Raw genomic sequence first — 22,768 nt, forward strand, 5'->3', positions numbered from 1 at the left:
GAAAATAACATCATTTTCATGTGAGGCCATCATGAAAAACAGAGCTTTTAGACTTGGTCTCATTGTATCCCTGCTTTTCTAGACACCTGTTAGAAGAGCCTCAAGAGGGCAGAATCTATTTTAACTTATGTCTAAAGAGGCTGGCATACTATAGGTGCTCAATAAAAATCTGCTGAATTAATGACTATGTATAGACTTTGGCACAACAGGAGTACAATAATGCAAAAACCAATACATTTTGCCCATGTAAACTTGTATTGTAAATACGGAACATCTCACACTTGATTCAGATTTGGGATGAAGTCCGGGATTGTATGGCTTACTATTACATCTGAGCGGCCATTAAGAAAAGTTACCTTTATCTTAAATCCTCCATAAATGGTCAAAATTACTATGATTTTTGGTGGAAAAATTACAGTTCATATATGGCAGTTGTACAAGCAGATTGATTAAGTGTGTGTGTGTGTGTGTGGGGGGGGGGGGGAGTCCACACCCAGATGGACCTGGAATTCCATCCTAGATTCTTATTGTATATTCATTTCTAATCTTTACTAAAACTCTGCAAAGTAGGTAACACTAGATCAATTTCTCAAGATACAAATTAATTCAAGATTTCATTATACGTCTTAAGAAGCACAACACTGATTTTAGAATCTATCACATTTCCAGACTGTAGCCCAACTATTCAATAAAGACACAGTCAATCCTGTACTTCACTGTAAAATTCTTTGCAATGTTTTCTAATTGTTACACATGTGATCTGTTAGCATAAGACTAAGCTACATATTAGCAAAAAACTTGGTTCTATACTTGTATTTCAAAGCAACTTTTGCAGGTATTCTCTAAGATACTTAGATTATAATAGAAGATTCTATGAGAGATGACTGACAAAGAAGAAAGAAGCTTTGCCATCTATCTAAACAAGAGTAGCAAATAGAGAAGAAAAGCCATAACTAGGACCTTATGTTCTGAATTTTGTAAGACAAAAAGTTTTGTTTGCTCACCAGTGATATCAATAGGTTCCAATGCAAAGGCTTCTTCCTCATTTGGAACAAGTGTTGTCTGATCAGTCATAGTTGGCATTGGTTCAACAGGATCCACTGAATCAGGACTATCAGGCCCACCCACTATAAAAACAGAAATTTGGTCACAAAAGGCATGGGTATTTAATACATCTCCTACAAATGGGGAAAAAAATCCCTTTGAGAAACTAAAAGAAACCCCTTGGTACCAATAACAAATACTTTTCTAGTTACAAAGGAGGCTATATTAGCTAAAAGGGGGGGAGGGGTACAGGGTTAACATGTAAGAGAATCAGAATAATCATAAGCACTGTTCTTAAAGAGACTTATAATTCATTATAAGCTGGAACTTTTAGTTTGTGGTCTTCTATTAGATACCTTTTTCACTGCCATACAATCACGTTCAGGTCACTAAACAGGAAATGCTTACTTGAAACATTATCATCCTCATCCATATCATCATGTGCAGGCTGTTCTGGCAACATCACACCTGCCTCAGACAGGGCAGGGGGATCATCAAAGATACCACCATCATTGTTACTTATAAGTTTGTCATCTGAAATACAAAATATATAACTTGAGAAAAAAGTGCTAAAAGAATAGCCTATCACTGGGAAAATAAAATTACGTTAAAATTAACCAAATTAAAAAAAAAAACTGTATTCAACTTGCATCTCTCTTCAAGATAGTATACAAAAGTATAACAGTATAAAAAAATTCTCTTTTCTAGTTCATATTTCTACTTAAAACATTTATTTAATATAGGTATCAAACACAAAAGAGAGCAGTTTAAGAAGTAGTAACACTTAAAACTCTGAGATAAGCATCTTTAACAAAATTAGGTATTATTATAACCTTTTTAGGCTACAGTTCCACAGAGAACTTGAATGAAATCGATTAATCACAATCCACACATGTATACCTAAAGAGCTGCTTACATGACCCAGAATTAGCGACTGCTCTAAAACACCATAAATGAACAAATAAATGCTAGAATAACCACCGTGTTGCAACCTACCTAATATACCACCATCATTTCCTTCTCCGAAATTGTCATCCTTATATTGGTCTTCATATTCTAAATGGTTAATTTTCTCATTCAGATTGCTGGTGCTCTGTTCAGGCTCTAACAGTAGGTTAGAAGCACTTGTGCTCACTAACATGTCATCATCCTCAAAAGCACTTCCTTCTCTCATTATCTCACGATCATCCATTCCAAAGTCACCTAAACAAATGTTATTAGTTGAAAAGAGTTAAAAACATCACTGTTATAAAAGAACTAAGGATTTATTATAATTGGAATGTCACATTTGCTGAGGCCTTATTTATCTTTGAGTATTAAACACCCAGTTTAAACTTTAAACCTTTAGCCTCTATATTTCATGAACGGATCTGGGGCACGACTAGCACATTCAAACGTAGGATCCAAATTTAGGTTATCTTAAATATGTGAAGTAAATTTAAATACGTGTATAGGTTAGGTTGCATAAACACTTAAAACATTCGTTATTGTGTGTTGTCATCAAGAAAAAAATTTGCCTGTTTTAAACACTATTCAAGAAGAATAGTAGGTACATAATGGAACTGTTCTCAACTGAGCATTATGTCAGTGTTGGGACTTTCTACAGATTCAAATATAGGTTCTATCACTGTGTATGGGAAGCAGGAATAGGCAAGGACTGAACTCAAGTTTGGTGCATAAATGGAAATGCTTAACATACTGGTAGCAAGGTAAATTCTTTTCTTTATGAGAAAGCATGAGATGAAATTTATCCTTTTATCATCATGAACATATGTCTGGGTTTTCCTTTTCAAACTGCTAGCAGTGTCACAACATACTTCTAACATTATTAGCTAGTAATTTGTTTCTCCATTACCAAAATCATTTTCTTGTAGAATACTGATGTTTCCAACTTCTTCTCTCATGGTTATTTCTTCCACTCTACTCTGGTTCAGGCTGAACTGCTGGGCCACATCAATGTCACTTTAAAAGAATTTCAAATACATTTTAGTCTTAAGTCTCACTGCAATGTATAGGAGAAAAAAATATCCTAATTCTCTCTACAAGGAAAAAACATACATATAAAGTTACCATGGTTTAGAAATCTAAGTATTTGACACTATATACAATCTAAGAATCTGAACAATGATTTGGAATTTGTATTTAGATTTAAAAACCATCAATGACCAGAAAGCAAAACATAGAAAAAACTTAGAAATGCATGGTCTAGACAGGTAGGGGTTTTCATCAGGGTCGTGGTATGAACTCTGAAGTTACCCCACTTTTCTGAGACACTGTCTTCCTCTAATAGATTAATATCTCGTATTGTTTAAAAAATACTCAATAAAAGACCTGTAATATTAAACAACGTGGAATATCATCGGCCAAATTCAGAATATAAATACTTCAAAACAAATGACCAGGTTTATTTAGGAAACAAGTGGCAAGTAAAAGCATGGAAGACTTCTGAGACCTATCAATCAAATGTAGTTTGCTGAATTTGTAGAGACCTTAAACAAACTGAGGATTTAAAAAAGGCCTATGTGTAAACTGGGAACATCTGAATGCTGATTGGATATTACATTAAGGAATTATTCTAATTTATATTTTAAAGGTGGGATGTTGTTATGGATGGATTTAGAAAATTCCCTACCTCAAAAGAGATAGTGAGTTATTTATAGAGGAAGAGATCTACTCTTTAAGATAACCCAGTGGGGTGTTGGAAGGTTGAGTCAGGGAAATATTAATGAAATAAAACTGGCAACATATCCATAATTAAAGAAGCTGATTGGTCAATACATGGGGTTCATATTACCAATCTTTCTACTTTTTAGCTGCTGAATTTCCAATGAAAAAATTTTAAAAACAAAGTGGGAAGTAAGGAAAGCAGCTATATAGCACCTACCATTAACACACACACTCCAAAATAAATCATAATTAGGAGTGATGGATCTTTTTCTTTTTTTTTCATGGATCATTTTCAAAAGCAGACAAATATGTCAAAAAAAGATGGGGCTTGGTCTAGAGGGTTCATCAATTGTGCTACTAAATTACACGAGAAGTTATAGGCACATTCCCTGTCATGGTAAAGACAGATTTTGAGGACTTGAGAAAAGGGAAACACTATAGTATTCTGCTGTAATGGCCATCTCTGTACAACTTTCCCCTTAAATGTATGTTGTTTAACAATGACCCTTTCTTGCTCTCCATGAAGAGTTATCTCATATGTTCATTAAAAAACAAACAAAAGAACCAGAAATTGTAGCTGAGTACAGCACAGCAAAGAAGATAACCAGTAAATTTTAATATATACCCCCAAAGAAAAAAATCATGAAGCAATAGTTCATATTCACTGATACTATGAAAGCACACATCTGAAAACTTTAGTTTACACAAGCTTTGGCCAAATAAGCACATTAGAATTCTACAACCTTAGATTTGTTAAAGTTGATATCTATATAACTTTCTTACAGAAGAAACGATTCTAAGGTTGTGCATTTCATATTTATACACTATCCTAATTGAAAGTATATATATTTTAGCCTCATGTTAACTTGATGTCAAAATAGTTCAAGGAAACTTTCTGTTTGGAAGCAAGTCATGTTATCTGTAGACCAAGTCAACAACTAAACAAGGGAGGAGGAAGGGCACCTGGGTGGCTCAGTGGTTGAGTGTCTGCCTTTGGCTCAGGGCGATCCCAGGGTCCTGGGATGAGTCCCAGCATCAGGCTCTCTGCAGGGAGCCTGCTTCTCCTTCTGCCTCTCATGAATAAATAAATAAAACCTTTAAAAAAAGGGGGGGGGGGAGGAGGGACATACTCTAAGTCAGGAAGTGGCTGATCAAAGTCATGAAATTCTTCAGGTAAGGTAATAGCATTGTAAGCAGCTTCTCGATTTTCCTCAGGCAGGTCAACAACACCTGGAAAAGAAATGGTAAACTTCAAGGCCCGGTTATACCACAAATTATCTAAAGATCAAAGGAAGATAAAGTCAGTATAATTTCCTAAGGTTATAGTCTAGAAAGATCGTTAGCCTATGCAAAGTACCACCAAGGCACAATACTTTTATTTTTCTATAATAAGCCAAACTACTTGCTTTCCAAAAGCAAAGTCAAGGCACTACCTATGCATTAAGGTGATATCCTTAAAAGGACTAAGTGTTAATAACAGTTTTCTCAACAAGAAATTTGTGAGGAATAACTGCAAAGGAGCACCTTAACTGTTGAGGAATTGACTATTTTAGGCTAAGTATGATTATAGTGTTTTAATTTTTTTCTATATTCTTCAAGTGGTCTAAACTAAAAATGCATTGCTTTAAAAGATAAAATTAAACAAAAAGCATGATTATTTAAGCAAAATACAATTAGTATCCACCATGTTAGAAATCATTCAAGTATCATAGGCTCTGCCTAAACATCTTTGGTTTTTAGATTTTTATATAAATTCCAGTTAGTGAACACATAGTGTAATATTAGTTTCAGGAGAATTTAGTGATTCATCACCTATATATAACACTTATATCTAACAAGTGTCCTCCGTAATACCAACCTCCCATTTAGCCCTCCCCCTCACACCCACCTCCCATCCAGGAAGCCTGTTTTCTATAGCTGAGTTTCTTATGGTTTGCATTCTCCTCTTTTTTTTACCTTTCCCCTTTCTTCAGCTGTTTTATTTCTTGAATTCCACATAAGTGAAATCATGGTATTTGCCTTTTCCTGACTTATTTCGCTTAGCATAAGCTAGCTAACACTCTAGCTCCATCCAGATCATTGCAAATGGCAAGATTTCATTCTTTTTGATGGCTGAAGAGTATTTCGTTGTGCACGTATACACACACACACCCACTTCTTTATCCATTCATCAGTCAACGGACATCTGGGCTCTCTTTCCATGTTTGGCTATTGTAGATAATGCTGCTAAAACACCGGGGTGCATCGAGCCCTTTAAATTAGTATTCTTGTATTCTTTAGGTAAATAGCAAGTCGTACAATTGCTGGATCATAAGATAGTTCTATTTTTAACTTTTTGAGGAACCTCCATATTGTTTTTCAGAATGGCTACACCAGTTTGCATTCCTACCAACAGTGCAAGAGGGTTCACCTTTCTCTGCATCCTTGTCAGTATCTGTTGTTTCCCATACTGTTGATTTTAGCCATTCTGACAGATGTGATGTGATATCTCATTGTAGTTTTGATCTGTATTTCCCTGATGAGTGATATTAAGCTTCTTTTCATGTGTCTCCTTAGCCATCTGTATGAATACCTTACTTTTAAACAAAAATTAGATCTAAAAAACTTCACTATTCATATATTAAAATAAAGTGCTAACATATAACCTCAGCAGAAACTACTGTGTAAGGCCATCTCTCTTATGCTTTATTTTAATTACATTAAAATGTCATCAGTGCTTTAAAAAATTGTAAGACAATACATGAATTCAGATAAATGCCCTAGTTATCATCTATGGAGATGGAAATTTGGTTGTTAAAGTCTAGTTTTAGAACCAATCATTAGATAAAACATAAAAAACTACAGAGAACATTTAATAAAAGCCTCAAGTTAAAAGTGAATTTTAAGAATATGCTAAAATTATTCAAGAAAAACACTTTTAAATCCTAAGATTTTCTTTTCTGAGCTATATTTTTTTAAAAAAATCATGTAACAATTAGCTTTCAACATTTTTCCTGTCTATTTATTATTATTTATAAGCTTTCAACATTTTAACTCTTAGTTCTACAAAAGCTGATGAAAAAAGGTTAAAAAGAAGAGTGATTGTTATAATTCCAAATGCATGAGACATGGATTTCTTCCCTTGAACTGCTGCTTCTCCAAGTGTTGCCCTATTTTTGAAGGGTTCCTTGTACTACAATTAAAACAAGTGTATGTTTTGCAGTTTTTCACACTACAGAACTTCCAAGGTTTAAAAAAAAAAAAAAAAAAAAAAAGTCAACAATACCTGGCCGAAAAGCCATCTTTATCTTAATGAATGCTTCATTACAGTCTGCAAGGAGGTATTTGGCTTTTCTGTGATAGATTCGAACTACTCCCAGTAAGAGATGTCCTGATGTTCGTAGTGCCATCTTCACCTATGAATAAAACATGAATATTAATCTAATTTATAAAGTTAATATTTTGGTTTTAGAGATAATCATACTGTGAAGCTTGTATTTTGTGCAATTTATAGGCGGCTTTTATCTCTTTATACTTTTGATCATTTATTTGAAGTTATCTTATAGGATGGAATACTTCTAAACTCGTTTTATGAGGCCAGCATCACCTTAATTCCAAAACCAGACAAAGACCCCACCAAAAAGGAGAATTACAGATCAATATCCCTGATGAACACGGATGCAAAAATTCTCAGCAAGATACTAGCCAACAGAATCCAACAGTACATTACAAAGATTATTCACCATGACCAAGTGGGATTTATCTCTGGGATGCATGGGGAGTTCAACATTCGTAAAACAATCAACGTGACAGATCATATCAACAAGAGAAAAAACAAGAACCATATGATCCTCTCAGTAGATGCAGAGAAAGCATTTGACAAAATACAGCATCCATTCCTGATCAAAACTCTTCAGAGTATAGGGAGAGAGAGAACATTCCTCAGCATCTTAAAAGCCATCTATGTAAAGCTCAAAGCAAGTATCATTATCAATGGGGCAACACTGGGAGCCTTTCCCATAAGATCAGGAACACGACACGAACGTCCACTCTTACCAATGCTATTCAACATAGTACTAGAAGTCCTAGCCTCAGCAATCAGGCAACAAAAAGAAATGAAAGGCATTCAAATTGGCAAAGAAGTCAAACTCTCCCTCTTTGCAGAAGACATGATACTGTACATAGAAAACCTCAAGATTGCTAGAAGTCATACAGCAATTCGGCAGAGTGGAAGGACACAAAATCAATGCCCAGAAATCAGTGGCATTTCTATACACTAACAATGAGACTGAAGAAAGAGAAATTAAGGAATCAATCCCATTTACAATTGCACCCAAAAGCATAAGATACCTAGGAATAAGCCTCACCAAAGAGGTAAAGGATCTATACCCTAAAAACTACAGAACACTTCTGAAAGAAATTGAGGAAGACACAAAGAGATGGAAAAATATTCCATGCTCATGGATTGGAAGAGTTAATATTGTGAAAATGTCAATGCTACCCAGGGCAATTTACACGTTTAATGCAATCCCTATCAAAATACCATGGACTTTCTTCAGAGAGTTGGAACAAATCATCTTAAGATTTGTGTGGAATCAGCAAAGACCCCAAATAGCCAGGGGAATATTGAAAAAGAAAACCAGAGCCGGGGGCATCACAATGCCAGATTTCAGGTGGTACTACAAAGCTGTGGTCATCAAGACAGTGTGGTACTGGCACAAAAACAGACACATAGATCAATGGAACAGAATAGAGAACCCAGAAATGGGCCCTCAACTCTGTGGTCAACTAATATTTGACAAAGCAGGAAAGAATATCCACTGCAAAAAGTACAGTCTCTTCAATAAATGGTGCTGGGAACATTGGACAGCCACGTGCAGAAGAATGAAACATGGCCATTCTCTTACACCATACACAAAGATAAACTCAAATGGATGAAAGATCTAAATGTGAGACAAGAATCCATCAAAATCCTAGAGAACACAGGCAACACCCTTTTTGAACTTGGCCACAGCAACTTCTTGCAAGATACATCTTTGAAGGCAAGGGAAACAAAAGCAAAAATGAACTATTGGGGCTTCATCAAGATAAAAAACTTTTGCACAGCAAAAGAAACAGTCAACAAAACTAAGACAACCTACAGAATGGGAGAAGGTATTTGCAAATGACGTATCAGATAAAGGGCTAGTATCCAAGATCTATAAAGAACTTATGAGGGATCCCTGGGTGGCGCAGCGGTTTGGCGCCTGCTTTTGGCCCAGGGCGTGATCCTGGAGACCCGGGATCGAATCCCACGTCGGGCTCCCTGCATGGAGCCTGCTTCTCCCTCTGCCTGTGTCTCTGCCTCTCTCTCTCTCTGTGACTATCATAAATAAATAAATAAAATCTTAAAAAAAAAAAAAAAAAAAAAAAGAACTTATGAAACCCAACAGCAAAGAAACAAACAATCCAATCATGAAATGGGAAAAGACATGAACAGAAATTTCACCAAGGAAGACACAGACATGGCCAACAAGCACATGAGAAAATGCTCCACATCACAGGCCATCAGGGAAATACAAATCAAAACCACAATGAGATACCACCTCACACCAGTGAGAATGGGGAGAATTAACAAGACAGGAAACAACAAATGTTGGAGAGGATGTGGAGAAAAGGGAACCCTCTTGCACTGTTGGTGGGAATGTGAACTGGTACAGCCACTCTGGAAAACTGTGTGGAGGTTCCTCAAAGAGTTAAAAAATAGAACTGTCCTACGACCTAGCAATTGCACTGCTGGGGATTTACCTCAAAGATACAGATGCAGTGAAATGCCAGGACACCTGCACCCCGATGTTTATAGCAGCAATGTCCACAAGAGCCAAACTATGGAAGGAGCCTTGGTATCCATCAAAAGATGAATGGATAAAAGAAGCTGTGGTCTATGTATACAATGGAATATTACTCAGCCATTAGAAACGACAAATACCCACCATTTGCTTCACCATGGATAGAACTGGAGGGTATCATGCTGAGTGAAGTAAGTCAACTAGAGAAGGACAAACATTATATGGTTTCATTCATTCAGGGAATATAAAAAATAGTCAAAGGGTTTAAAGGGAAAAGGAGAGTAAATGAGTGGGAGATATCAGAGAGGGAGACAGAACATGACATACTCTTAACTCTGGGAAACCAACAAGGGGTAGTAGAAGGGGCGGCGGGCAGGGGGATGGGGTGACTGGGTGATGGGCACTGAGGGGGGCACTTGACGGGATGAGCAATGGGTGTTATATGTTGGCAAATCAAACTCCAATTAAAAAAATACAAAAAAAATGAAGTTACCTTATAATCACTTCTATTTTACTTTATTTATGCCTTTACCTGTAGTAAATCCTGAGTAGTCACAAAGAACAGATTGTCAGTAATTCATCAGTTAACACAGATAAGAAGGCAGCTATGAAGCAGGTACTAAGGCATTCCAGAAATTGTTGTCATAAGTACTTTAAGGAATATGGAGCATTTTTGGTTGCCTAATCCAGAGCCATTGCTCTTTGCTGGCTAAGTGAACTCTGATTTTGTTTGAGAAGTGACTGTCCCCAGCCTTGAAGAGCTGTCTCATTCTTCCTTACTAATGCTTCTTGAATGGGCATATAACCCAGCTCAACCAACAAAAAAGAAGCATGAAGTAGGTCAGTTCTGAGAATGATGTTCCCAGTACAAGGAGAATGTCTGCCTCTTTCTTCTCCTTTCTTGTGTTGTGTGCAGGTTGGGGTTTGGAGCTGCTTGTAGTCACAGGCCGTGAGTGTAAGGACAAGAAGCCAACACAAGATTGAGGAGTCCTGGGGTGCCTAGGTGGGTCAGCTGGTTGAGCATTCTAATTCTTGGTTTCAGCTCAGATCATGATCCCAGGGCTGTGAGATCAAGCCCTGTGGGAAGGCTCCATGCTCAGTGCAAAGCTGGCTTAGGACTCTCTTTCCCTCTTCCTCTACCCCCACCCTCTCTCTAAAAATAATTAAATCTTAAAAAACAAAAACAAAAAAAACAGTGAGTCCTTAGATGAATGACACCATCGAACTGCTCAACTAATCCTAAATCTTCCTTTTTTCTAAACTTCTGGTTAAGTAAGACTGTTAATTTTCCATTAAGCCATTTTTCACTTAGTTTTATCAGCTGACTGGAAGGCAAACTAACTGATCAAGGATAATCATCTTTCTTCACAACAAAATACACTCCCTCATCCTGTTTTTTTTTCAAGGTAGATCTCAATCAACGCTTATATGGGATCTAGTGTGTTATGAGTGTCGGTGTTGTAAGGAACACAGGTTATAATATATCCAGAGAAAACTCTACAGAGGTTACCTATGGCTGTTCCAACAGAGGGTTGGGGTTAGGAGGGGCAGAAGGCACAGAGTTGCAACTGAGCTATATGTCTGACACTTGTTCTAAACAACTAACCCAACATTCATCCCTAATGAGAACCACACAGCAAGAGCAAACCTTAGAAATATTCAGGTCAGTTTACTCTGTGGAAATATCTTTATAGTCTATCAAAATAAAACAGGATCAATCAAATAACCTACATAGAAATGGTTAAGTTATTCTCTCTCTCACACATTCGTCACAGTTTTTGATATTATTCCTGAACCATATGCCTTGCTTTGTGGCTACTGGTAGACACCTTCATATATAAGATTGTCTTGTACTCTTTTATAGCACCCCTAACAGAGTACGAAGTACTCTGTACATACTATTAAAAAATTTGTCATCCTTTTAAGCCAAATCACCCTCAATATTAATGGGTGTTAAAGATTAGTCACACATACTAATTTCAAAAAAAGAGCTCAACTTCTTCTTTCCATTCATTTAACTCAGTAAGCCTATCTATAAAAAGTAGAAAATATCATATTCTCATACAATTCAACCAGCAGAGCAAACTGGCACTATCTCCCCACAGAGCCAAATTATAATGCATATCAGAAATCTCTATTATCACACCTGGCCCAACAATTATATTCCTAAACATTAACATTAAGGAAAAACTTACAGATATGAACAAAAGACCACTGAACACGAAGCTTCTCTATGTAATACTGGTTTTGACATATTCTAACATCACATAAAAATTAACTTGGAGTCAAAAAAAAAAAAAAGACACAGATGTGAACAAAAGATTTTGCAAGCAGTGTTTGTTTATTCAATAGTTTAAAAAAAATAAAAGAGGAAAATAAACCTGTAGTCCTACTACCTAGAGAAATCTTTGGATAATTTAATGGTTGCACTGTACAAGACCAGAGGAATTAAAATTCAAGAAATTAGGAAAAAATATAGACTACCCAAAAAAGAGACTGGTAAAACAAATCATGTACAATCACAACAATGAATTAGAGGTCCATAATCCTTTAACTTAAATCCTAGGGGCCAAATATGTTTTGGAATTCAGAGGTTTTTTTGATCATAAAGATAATGCAGAGCATGAGATACATATAAAGATATTCCCAGCAACATCTATTTAGAGCACTTTCCAATAATCCTACATGTTAGGGATTCTACACTGAATATATGAATACACAAGTGGCTTCACTTCAATTTCTGTCAAGTCTGTTCCCATTTTTTTGTATTTAAATTCTGTGGATAAGAGGCTGTAACAGTGTATAATGCAACATTAAAAATGATAAAGCTATGAACAGAGCTTTTTCTGAATGCAGCCTATGTTACAAAACATGTAATAAAGCTGTGTATACATACAGTAAGGTGAAAAACTGTGTAAAGAACATGCGCACATTTTAGAAGGCATACCAAAACACTAAAAGGTTTCTCTACATGGTAAGACTAAAGATCACCTATTTTTCTGCTTGTAAAGTTTTCATTTTAATATTGTCTGAGATATAACATGACAGAAATGTCCTTTATAGCAATAAACTCCACCTACTATAGTTCTAAAACCAGCCTAAATTCCATAGACAGATGGAAGCTTTATAATTAGCTAATTACAAATACAAATTTTCACGTTTTCACCTGTAACTTCTTTTCCCACACTATTTTTCTAAATAAGTCTTTTCTATATCCCAGCTTTATTCCTTTGAGATCCTCCTGCTCTTTCAGCAATAAAGAACTACTCTTATTTAACATGTTATGGCAGCCAGCACCATCCAAACTGCCAGTTCTAAGAGTAGCTCCCAACGCTGGTCCAGACAGCTGTGATCTGGAATGTTTTCTCAATAGGACAATGGACGCATGTATATGTTAATACAAGGTCCAGGAAAAGACCTTTAAAATAGGCACGATATGCATGTATACATAAAAATCGTATTTAAGGACTTTTCCTCTGAGATCAGTCTGTATATATTTTTTGAAGTCAATATATCTGTTTTTAAATGAAGTGCTAATGATGTCAATAGATTTAATTGTGTCTGCATGTTCTAAAAGTACTTTCTTGGCAACAAAAAAAACACTGGATTATTTCCAGTTACACTATTTGTGAAATTCAAGGGTGAAAACCACTGCTTCACAGAACAGTTCTGGAGGATGTCAATAAAAGATCCTCTCAGCACAGATCAGTCAACAAAGTAGGTAAGGTAAGGATATTCATGAGGCTTCCATTCTAGTGGAAAACAGAGTAATTAACTATTTAGGAAAGAACATAGCAAGTATAAGTTTTGAGACAGGAAGAAGCTGGATATCAAGAAACAGCAAGTAGGCCCATAGAGCTGAGGAGGAACAAGTGTTATGGACACTGTGGGTAAGATAATTAGATCTGATCCCTGTAACATTTCCTAATTAATGGATGGTCTTTTTGATTATTTTGTAAATTCTCAAATTAGTAACATCTATATACATATTTAAGTACAAAAACATCTAGAAAGAAAAATATAAAATATTTGGGTACTGCTTGACGTCATATTTATCTACCATGGAAATAGGCAAAGAAAATATCTGTGCACTCGGAGAACTTTTTAAAGGGAATACTATAAACATTTCTTTGCCTCCAATATACAGAGATGCCAACCTAAAAAGGTGTTTCACAGAAATCTATCTTACATATCAATAAACAATTGACAAGGTGAATAAAAATATCAACATCAATCATACCTTTGGTGAGATGATACTCTCCACACTGCTCTCTAAATTACACTCAAACACATGGGCTTTGGTTAGCTTCTTATCCCAGTGGGCCGCTAGCCAAATTTTGGCCAGAGGCCCTCTCTTACTGAGGACAAAATGTGCGTAGAACATTGTTCCGGCTGATTATGAAACAGGAGGAAAACTGAAAAGGAAAAAAAGTTAATATAAACACCATATGAAAACAAAGACTTATCAATACATATAAGAAATCTGAAAATAAAATAGTTTCCAATTCTTTTTAATATGAGAACTATGAAAGGTTTGAGTTAGGTACAATACTCATTTAAAAAAACCACCTATTGGGGATCCCTGGGTGGCTCAGCAGTTCAGCACCTGCCTTTGGCCCAGGGTGTGATCCTGGGGTCCCGGGATCGAGTCCTGCGTCAGGCTCCCGGCATGGAGCCTGCTTCTCCTTCTGCCTGTGTCTCTGCCTCTCTCTCTCTCTCTCGTGAACAAATAAATACAATCTTAAAAAACAAAAACAAAAACAAAAAACCACCTATTGCTTAGTTTTGAGAGGGCAAGAACCCAAAAAAATTAAGAGCTGAAGGGGGAAAGGAACAAAAGAGTCAAATCACTTTCATACTCCAAACAAAAGTACCAGTTTTTTTTTTTTTAAGTTGTCACCAAAGAAACTCTTGTTCATTTTGAAGTTCTATCAAATGTGCATATTTCATCCTGTCCTGATTACTGACTGTGGAGTCTGCCTCTGTCCAAAAGCTACATAAATATATTCTTTATGGCAAGAAAAGTATGTCCAAGAAGAAAAAACATTCAGGCACAGATATTAATCAATACCCAAATTTCTATTTTTAGAACCTCATTAATAATTGATACTCCACTAGATTGATATAATAACTGCTACCTCATAACAAGCACTGTGATATAATAAATATTTCATACTGTAGGTACCAAATAAAGATAAGCAGGTGGGTTGGTCCCATTTTACAGGTGAGTAGTTTAGAAAAGCTGAGGCTTAAAAACTATTATGTATATGGTTTTACCAACTCAGGAAGTTAAAAGCACATGCCCAGTTATAACTAAAACACTAAATTCAGAAAAATGATAGTGTAACACTTATCTTACGACTGAATTAGTCTTAGTAGAAAAGCAGGGGTTATTCATATTTTTCTTTCAGCAAGCTATGTATTAATACATATAATAATAATAAGAAGAAGAAGAAGAAGAAAAAGAAGAATAAAAGGCAGCCTAAAAACTCCAGCTTGGAGAGTATACTAACTGTGCATGTTTCCTAGATTTCTTGTGTTGATAGTTCCCTTATCTTCCCTCTTTCACAGAAGACTTAAAAAGTCTATTTTGCCAGATAAATTTCTTTCTAAGATGCCCCATCACTGGAATAAGATGTAACGTTTTTACAGAAATAAACTAAGGAACACCAGTAGCAAATGAAAAGTACTCAAACATTTTTAAAACATCTTTGATCTGGAAATAATTATAGCTTCACAGGAGTCCCAGAAATAGTACAGAGAGGTCCCATTTACTCTTTAACCAGTTTGCCCCATGATGACATTTTACATATAGTGCCAAACCAGGGCAGTGACAATGGTGCAATGTGTATGTGTAATTCTGTCATTTTATCACATGTGCAGATTTATGTAACCTCCACTGTGTGAGAATAAAATGCAAAATTAGTTCATTAACACAAAACTCTCCCTCCTTTCCTATCCTTTTTGTCACACCCATTCCTTCCTCTCTACCATTCTTAAGCCCCAACCACCACTCTGTTCTTCATATAATTTTGTCACTTTGAGAACATTATATAAATGGAATCACACAGCATATGACCTTTTGGATTCTGCTGACACTCTTTGAGATCCACCCAAGTCGTTGCATTTATTAACAGTATATATGTTCCTTTTTATCACTGAGTAGCACTGCATGAAATGGATATCCCACTATTTGCTTTGTCAATCACCTACTGAAGGATATTTGGTTGTTTCCAGTTGGAGGTTATCTAAAATAAAGCAGCTATAAATATCTATGTATGCAGACTTAGGTGAAGTTTTCATTTCTCTGGGACAAATGTCCTGACGTATGACTGCTGGGTAGCACAGTAAGTGTATGTTTAGTTTTAAAAGAAACTTTAACATTACATCTATCAAAATCCTAGTGAGTTTTCTTTATAGCCACTGACAATTTCATAAAATTTATATGGAAAGGCAAAGGAATGAGAATAGCTAAAACTATTTCTTTTTAAAAAATCACAGAGGGATGAACTTGTCTAACTAATTTCAAGATTTACATAGTTACAAAAGTCAACATTGTTTGGCAGAGAGAAAAGCACAGAGATCAATAAAACAGGACAGAGAACCCAGAAATCTACATAAATAAGTCCAACTGATTTTTCACAAAGATGAAGCAGCTTGACAAAGAGGAAAAGATAGTCTTTTAAACAAATGGTGCTTGGGTGGGGCACCTGGGTGGCTCAGTGGTTGAGCATCTGTCTGCCTTTGGCTCAGGTGGTAATCCCATGATCCTGGGATCGAGTCTCTCACATCAGGCTCCCTATAGCAAGCCTGCCTCTCCCTCTGCCTATGTCTCTGCCTCTGTCTCTGTTTATGGGGGGGGAAAAAAAAAAAAGTGCTTGGCTGAGTGGATAACATCCACGGGGGGAGGGGAGAGGGGGGGAACCTTGATTCAAACCTCACACATTATATAAAAGTAGTTCAAAATAAATAAATAAATAAATCCCAAACTTTCTTTTTTAAATTACAGACTTAAATGTAAAAGTATAAAAGTTTTAGAAAAAAACAGACAAAAAACCCTTTGGTACCTAAAGCTTAGTAAGAGTTTTTAGACAGAACACAAAACCTGTCCCATAAAGCAAAAAAAAAAAAAAAAAAAACCCCAATAAATTGGCCTTTATCAAATTAAGAAATTGTGTTCTATTAAAGAGCTCAGTGAGAATGTAAAAATACATCACAAAATAGGAAAAAAAAATTGAAAATGAAATATCTGACCTGGGTCCAGAATAAAAAACTCTAAAAACTCAAGAAAAAAAAAATCTAATTAGAAAATGGGCAAAAGAAATGCAGAAAAATTTCAAAGAAAAGGACATAAAAAGGCAAATAAGAATGAGAAGATGCTCACCATCACCAGTCATTAAGAGCAAATTTAGACCCATGAGAATTTAAAAAAAATTAAAAAAAAATTGGGATCCCTGGGTGGCGCAGCGGTTTGGCGCCTGCCTTTGGCCCAGGGCGCGATCCTGGAGACCCAGGATCGAATCCCACGTCGGGCTCCCGGTGCATGGAGCCTGCTTCTCCCTCTGCCTGTGTCTCTGCCTCATTCTCTCTCTCTGTGACTATCACAAATAAATAAAAATTAAAAAAAAAAATTTAGACCCATGAGAGATCACTGCACATCTATTGCAGGACCTAAAATAAAAAATAATGGCAACACCGAAGTCCAGGAGGATATACAGAAGCTTTCTCTCTTACAAACTGCTAGTAGGAATATAAAATTTCTTTTGAACTAGCTTAAAAAAAAACACCCCAAAGTTAACTCTAATTTTCATGTTTGTAAATTAAAAAGAGACTGTAAATTTTAAAATGAGAATTTTGCTTACTGTACTTTGAAATAAAAACTGTGCCCATTCTTTCCAGTGATGTACAGAATATATTAAACATATTACAGACAAGAGATTTCATGCCTGTCAAAAATGTTTGAAAGGATACAGGGGGGTGGTGCAAAATTCAGTCAGATTTGTCTCCTCTCCATTTTCCATCACTTAATGGCAAAAGGTCCTGAAATTCTCATTTGCTGAACCAGACATTCCAGGAGGATCATTAATATACACTAGGAAAATTGTCTCAAAAAAAAAAAAATGGCCTCATCAAATGCACAATGTTGTGAATTTTCTCTCAAATGTAAAGTGAAGAAAAGAACTTAGGAATATGAAACTAGAGGAATTTAGGTCAAACACTCTAAAGTATAAGAATTAAATAATAACACCTCCAGCTTATCTTATAACCTGCTCAGCAGTATTTTATAGTTCAAAATATGCTTCCCATATTCCAAGAGTCTATGTTGCAAAACAGTACTTTTACTTTAAGCTCAAGTGTTAGTGTGAAAATTAAAACACATCTACAGCACTATAAAGTCTACAGGATTTTGTAGAAAGCCAATATGGCAGTGTGTGGTTAGAAATGCAGTCACTGTCATACACAAGAAGTCCCAAATTTCACGGCAGAAGACAGTTGTGTTCCAAATAAAAATCTCCTTAATATTTAGCTTAGAATACTGCCTATCCCTTGACAACTACTAAATAGGTGCTTAATGAATAAAGAAATGTGCTTCTTAAATAAAAGAAATGAGCCACTTAGGTGGCTCAGTCGGTTAAGTGTCTCCCTGCAGCTCCGGATCTTGGGTCTTGGGATGGAGCCCCTCATTACCTTGGGCACCTTGCTAAGTGGGGAGCCCATTTCTCCCCCCCTCTGCTCCCTCAGTTTGTGCTCTCTGTCAAATAAAGAAAGAAAATCCTTAAAAAAAAAAAAAAAAAAGAGAGAGAGATACACAAAGTGATCTCATAATTGGCACATGTAAAATATTCTGGAGATTTTAGAAATTAAAACTGGTGCTTTTCAACAGGTGTCAGTAGCTCATGGCCTGGACTTAAGCTCCTAGTCAGAGTACCATGCCTAAAATATCCCAGCTATGCGGAGGCAGATTCCTAAATAGATGCTTTCTTGGCATGGGATGGGGTAACTAAAGCAGAGTGGTGCTAAAATTATTCTGGGAAACAATTAGCAAGAGGAAATCACCCTAATAACTAAAGGAAGCCTGAAGCACAGTGGTGGATCAACTACTGGCTTATATCTAAATAAGGAGAAAGTATAATCATTGCTTTTAGACAGTTTTTTTTCTTAGTATTACTATACTTTAGCCAATCTTAAAAAAAAAAAAAGGCTGATTAATCTCTGTAGATTTGGAAGATTCTAAAGCTGCTAATTCTTTGCAAAACATCTTAGCATAAAGCCAGCATTTGGTCCCAGAGCATAGTTTAGCAATTTCATGATTTCTCATTTTTTTTCTAAAGCAGCAAACTTTTTCCAACATATCCTAAAAAGTAATTTTAGTCTAAAGTGAAATGGCAGAAAGATCAATATTTTAGAACATATTTAGGAATGCAAAAAACAGCAATTTCTTTATGATCTTTCAACAAAAGCCAAAGGTAAATGTGTTTACAACATTAGTTATTACATTTCACTCATCTGTTAGAAAGCTGGGTAGGACAATGGTTGTATGTAAATTGGTATGACCTCTTTGAAGGGCAATCTGCCAACACCTTATGAAAATCTCAAACAATCATACTTTTAAACCAGAAACTGCACTTCCAATAATAATGCCATATATACTTGGAGATGTATAATATTAATAAAAACAAAAATCTTAAAAACCTCACTAAGCTCTAAGAATGTTGTGTCCATCCTCTTCAGGACAGTTGTCTGAAAAGTGCTGGCCCATTTTACAGATGGGAAAACAGAGAAAAGGAGAGGACAATGTGCTAAAGTTCACTAGCATTTAATCCAAGTGGGAACTTGAATTTCAGAGCCCACACCTCTAACTGCAACACCGTGTTGCCCTGTCAGCATGAATTCTAATGACAAAATATTAGAAACAACCCTACCTGGTTGCTAATTGGTGACTTTAGCAATACGTATAAAAGAATCCCATGCGGCCTTAAACAATGACATATATATATGTATTAAAAAAAAAAAAAGAGGGCTCTTTCTATACTATATACTCAATGCATTTGCATAAAATATCTCTGGTGTACAAATGAAAATGAGACACTGACCTTTGGAAGTGGGTCTGCTGGGAAAGTGAGATCTACCTTTTTGTACTGTTTGACTTTAACTTGGAACACACACATATATCACCTATTCAAAGTAAATACTATTATATTGGAAGTCAAGACACAATCCTGCTTTGCTATTAACTAGCAACTTGAGCGCTTACTCTGTGTGGTTCATTCTCACAAACTATAAGCACCTAAAGGTTGAAATTCAGCGATTTACTGACCTTGGAAAATATACCTAACTCAGGTAAGAAAGTAACTATCTCTGGGGGCTTGGGAGAGTGTCGCAGGAACAGAAGTTATTTCCAACCCTGCACACTAGAGTTCCCCACCCTTTTGGTACTAACATTCTTTGAACAAGAGTTTTAGGGTCAGGGGTCCGAGATTCAAATTCAGCTCCTTCCTTAGCTGTTCTGTAATGGCTACAAGTTACTTATTATTTGAGTCTTGGGTTTCACACCTGTAAAATGAGGATATTTACCAAACAGGATTACCAGAACGAGGAACAGCAAACTGACACAATCCCATTGTAGTTATAAGTAAACAGCAACTTTGAAATAAATCTCACAGCAGAGCATACACACAAGCCAGTTACGATTATGCTCTAATCACCTGACGTCACGTTTAAACAAACAGAACCTTTATTTCTCAAATATTAGAAATCTCCCTTCTGCGCAAAACTGTAAAAGATACAAGTTCTCAGAATACGTGTCTCAATGAATGGAAATTCATCAGAGAAGAAACCATCAACTTTAAGAATACTTTAAACATATACCACACTTCAAGTGGTAAACCATTCTAGAGCGGGTGTTGCCTTTATAAATAGCAAACACGGTAAATTAGGATACGCTCTACCAATGGAATCCTCCTAACTTTGTACGAAAAGCATTCCGTCCATTAGTTACGCACCGCTGTCACCTCGACCGTTTACGAACTGCTACATAATGTCATCACTGGATATGGTGTATGTCCTCATCAGTGTCTTTTTAAAAACCATGAGTCGTCTCCAACGTTAAAAAAAAAAAAAAAATTAACGACTCTACAACTTAGGAAAGCCTCTCCAACCCATCTGCAAGATTCTGCAGACTCCCATAGCTCCCTGGCATTTACATTCATTTTATGAAAATAACAATTTTTCTCCCCTCCCTGGAATTCAGTGATGATTCTAAACAGCATTATGAGGGCGAATATTATAACTTTCGATTGCACAAGAGAGCCGATAAACACGGGCCTTTACCAAAAAACCCTCAAAAACACGGGGCGCGTTTTTTTTGGACGCTGAAGACAGCCTGACAAATCGGGGCGGCGGGGGGGGGGGGGGGCAGGCGAACCCTCCAGCGCCGCCTCCTTTCAAAGCCGAAGGAGGCCGCTAGGTCCGGCAGCACCGCCGACGGCGCCTGGTGGGGCGACGCTCGGCCGCAGCGGACCGTTCGCGAAGCCCTCCTCCCCGAGAAGGAGACATCAAGCATTTGTCAGCAACACACGCCTCCCGAAAGCGTCTCTGTACCAGCATCCAAACACCCAATATCCCTAATCATTAGAAAAGCCGGGAGAAGGGGGGGGGCGGGACGGGAGGACCATTATGCTAATTCCCTTAGAATCAGAAGCAACTTCCCTTGGTCGGTCGGTTTTCTATAGGTCTGTCCAATATGCAATATTCCCAACGTAAAATTTTTCCTTTAAAAAAAAAGGGGGGGGAGTGGGGGTGGGGAGGAGAGGCAGCAGCGGCGCCGGGAGAGGGGCCTGCCGCCCGCCGCGGCCCGAGCGCCCGCCAGCAGCGAGGCCCGCACGCCGGCGGCCCCCCGAGCTGCCCCCGAGCTGTCCCCGCGCTGCCCCGCGCCCGCCGCCGCCGCCGCCGCCTCCCGCCCCGCGGCTCCCCCGACAGCCATTTTTACCCGAGTAGGCGGCCCAGCCCCAGAGCGGGCTCGTTCAAACCTCCGCCTCTCCCTCCGCCGCCCAGTTTCCCGAGACGCGGCTCCCCCGGGGCTGGCGGAGTAACGGCTTTGCCGCCCCGGAACCGACCGGGGCCATCTGCCGCCGACCCAGCGATGCTGCGGGCCCGGGCTGCGCGGGTCCCGGCCGAGGGCGGGCCCGGGGCAAGCGGCCTGGGCGGGCGGCGCCGCCGCTCCGGGGCCCGCAGGGTGGCAGCGCGGCCACCGTCCCGGGGCGCGGCCGGGGCTCTCTCCCCCGCCCGCCCCCGCCCCCCGCCCCCGGGTCCCGCTCCCGGGCGGCCGGACGGCAGGGAAGGGGTAGGGGGAGGGAGCCGGAGGGTAAGAGGGGCCGGCCGAGCAGCTTACCTTGCTCTCCGCCGGGTGCAGGGCGGGCTGGGCGGCCTGGGGAGGGGAAAAGGGTCGGGGGAGGGGGCGGGGAAAGGGGGGAGCCCCTGTGAGGTGTAGCTTCGGCGCAGCTCCCGCCGCCGCCGCCGCAGCCACCGCCTCCTTTCCGATTCACTCAAACAAACAAGATGGCTGCCGTTACGCCGCGGCTCTTCCTGCCGCCCAAATCCTCGGTTCAAATCGGCAGGATGTTTACGGTCAAAATGGGACCTATGCGCCTGCGCAGCCAGCCCAAGCCCTAGCAGGAGCGGCGCAGGCGCAGTGACCATTTCCTTTCCTGTAGGCCCCGCCCCCTGGCTGTGCAGCCCGGGAATGAGCAAGCGCAAAGGTGATCCTCTGGCCGGAGGGTCCCGGAGCCTTGCGGACCTGGCAGACGGCGCATGCGCAGTGCACATCTGGCGCCTTACCTTTATTCTTGCGCTGGTTTCAGGGGGAGCTGCTGTCGTGCAGTCTTGTTTGCCTTGGCACGGAAATTCATTTGAATGGTTCCGTAGCGACGAAGGTCACACAAAAGCCTTAAACAAGCTCCCTAAAATCTAGGGGTTCGTTGAGTCAACGTGTATTTATAGATGGTCTTCTCCGAACCACATATTGGGATAACTAGGGTCTGGGGCGTAATGATGAATGTGAAGGGCATAGCACCTGCCTCCGTGAAGCCTTCAGTGTAGCGGAATTTTTAGAAATACTTGTGCCAACAATTACAAAGCCAAATGCAGGAGACCCAAAAGTGGGGAGGTTGGGAGTGTGGAGCTGGGATATAGAGGTGGAGGCCCAAGAAGAGAGAACAGCCTGTGCAAAAGTCCCATGGCAGCAGAGATCA

At 38.5% G+C, this 22,768-nt stretch overlaps 1 protein-coding gene across 4 annotated transcripts in view; it reads right to left on the reverse strand.

Annotated features, from left to right (window-relative positions):
• The window catches only part of RAD21 (RAD21 cohesin complex component), a 30,686-nt gene extending 8,494 nt beyond the window's left edge, over positions 1-22,192 (reverse strand). Inside the window, exons 1-8 of one of the 4 annotated variants that reach the window (XM_072774294.1) lie at positions 21,910-22,192; positions 13,759-13,933; positions 6,977-7,106; positions 4,842-4,941; positions 2,900-3,006; positions 2,041-2,247; positions 1,453-1,578; positions 1,005-1,127 (exon numbers count right to left, since the gene is read on the reverse strand). In XM_072774294.1, the coding sequence (XP_072630395.1) occupies positions 1,005-1,127; positions 1,453-1,578; positions 2,041-2,247; positions 2,900-3,006; positions 4,842-4,941; positions 6,977-7,106; positions 13,759-13,902 (937 nt within the window). In that variant the 5' untranslated portion in view covers positions 13,903-13,933; positions 21,910-22,192. Of the gene's footprint in view, positions 1-1,004; positions 1,128-1,452; positions 1,579-2,040; positions 2,248-2,899; positions 3,007-4,841; positions 4,942-6,976; positions 7,107-13,758; positions 13,934-20,072; positions 20,096-20,521; positions 20,638-21,507; positions 21,720-21,909 lie in introns of those variants that run through there. The other 3 variants (XM_072774295.1, XM_072774298.1, XM_072774296.1) reach the window with 3 other exon arrangements.
• Between the last annotated feature and the right edge of the window lie 576 nt (positions 22,193-22,768).

This window comes from Canis lupus, chromosome 14, assembly GCF_048164855.1.
Source record: "Canis lupus baileyi chromosome 14, mCanLup2.hap1, whole genome shotgun sequence".
Classification (NCBI taxonomy): Eukaryota; Metazoa; Chordata; class Mammalia; order Carnivora; family Canidae; genus Canis; species Canis lupus.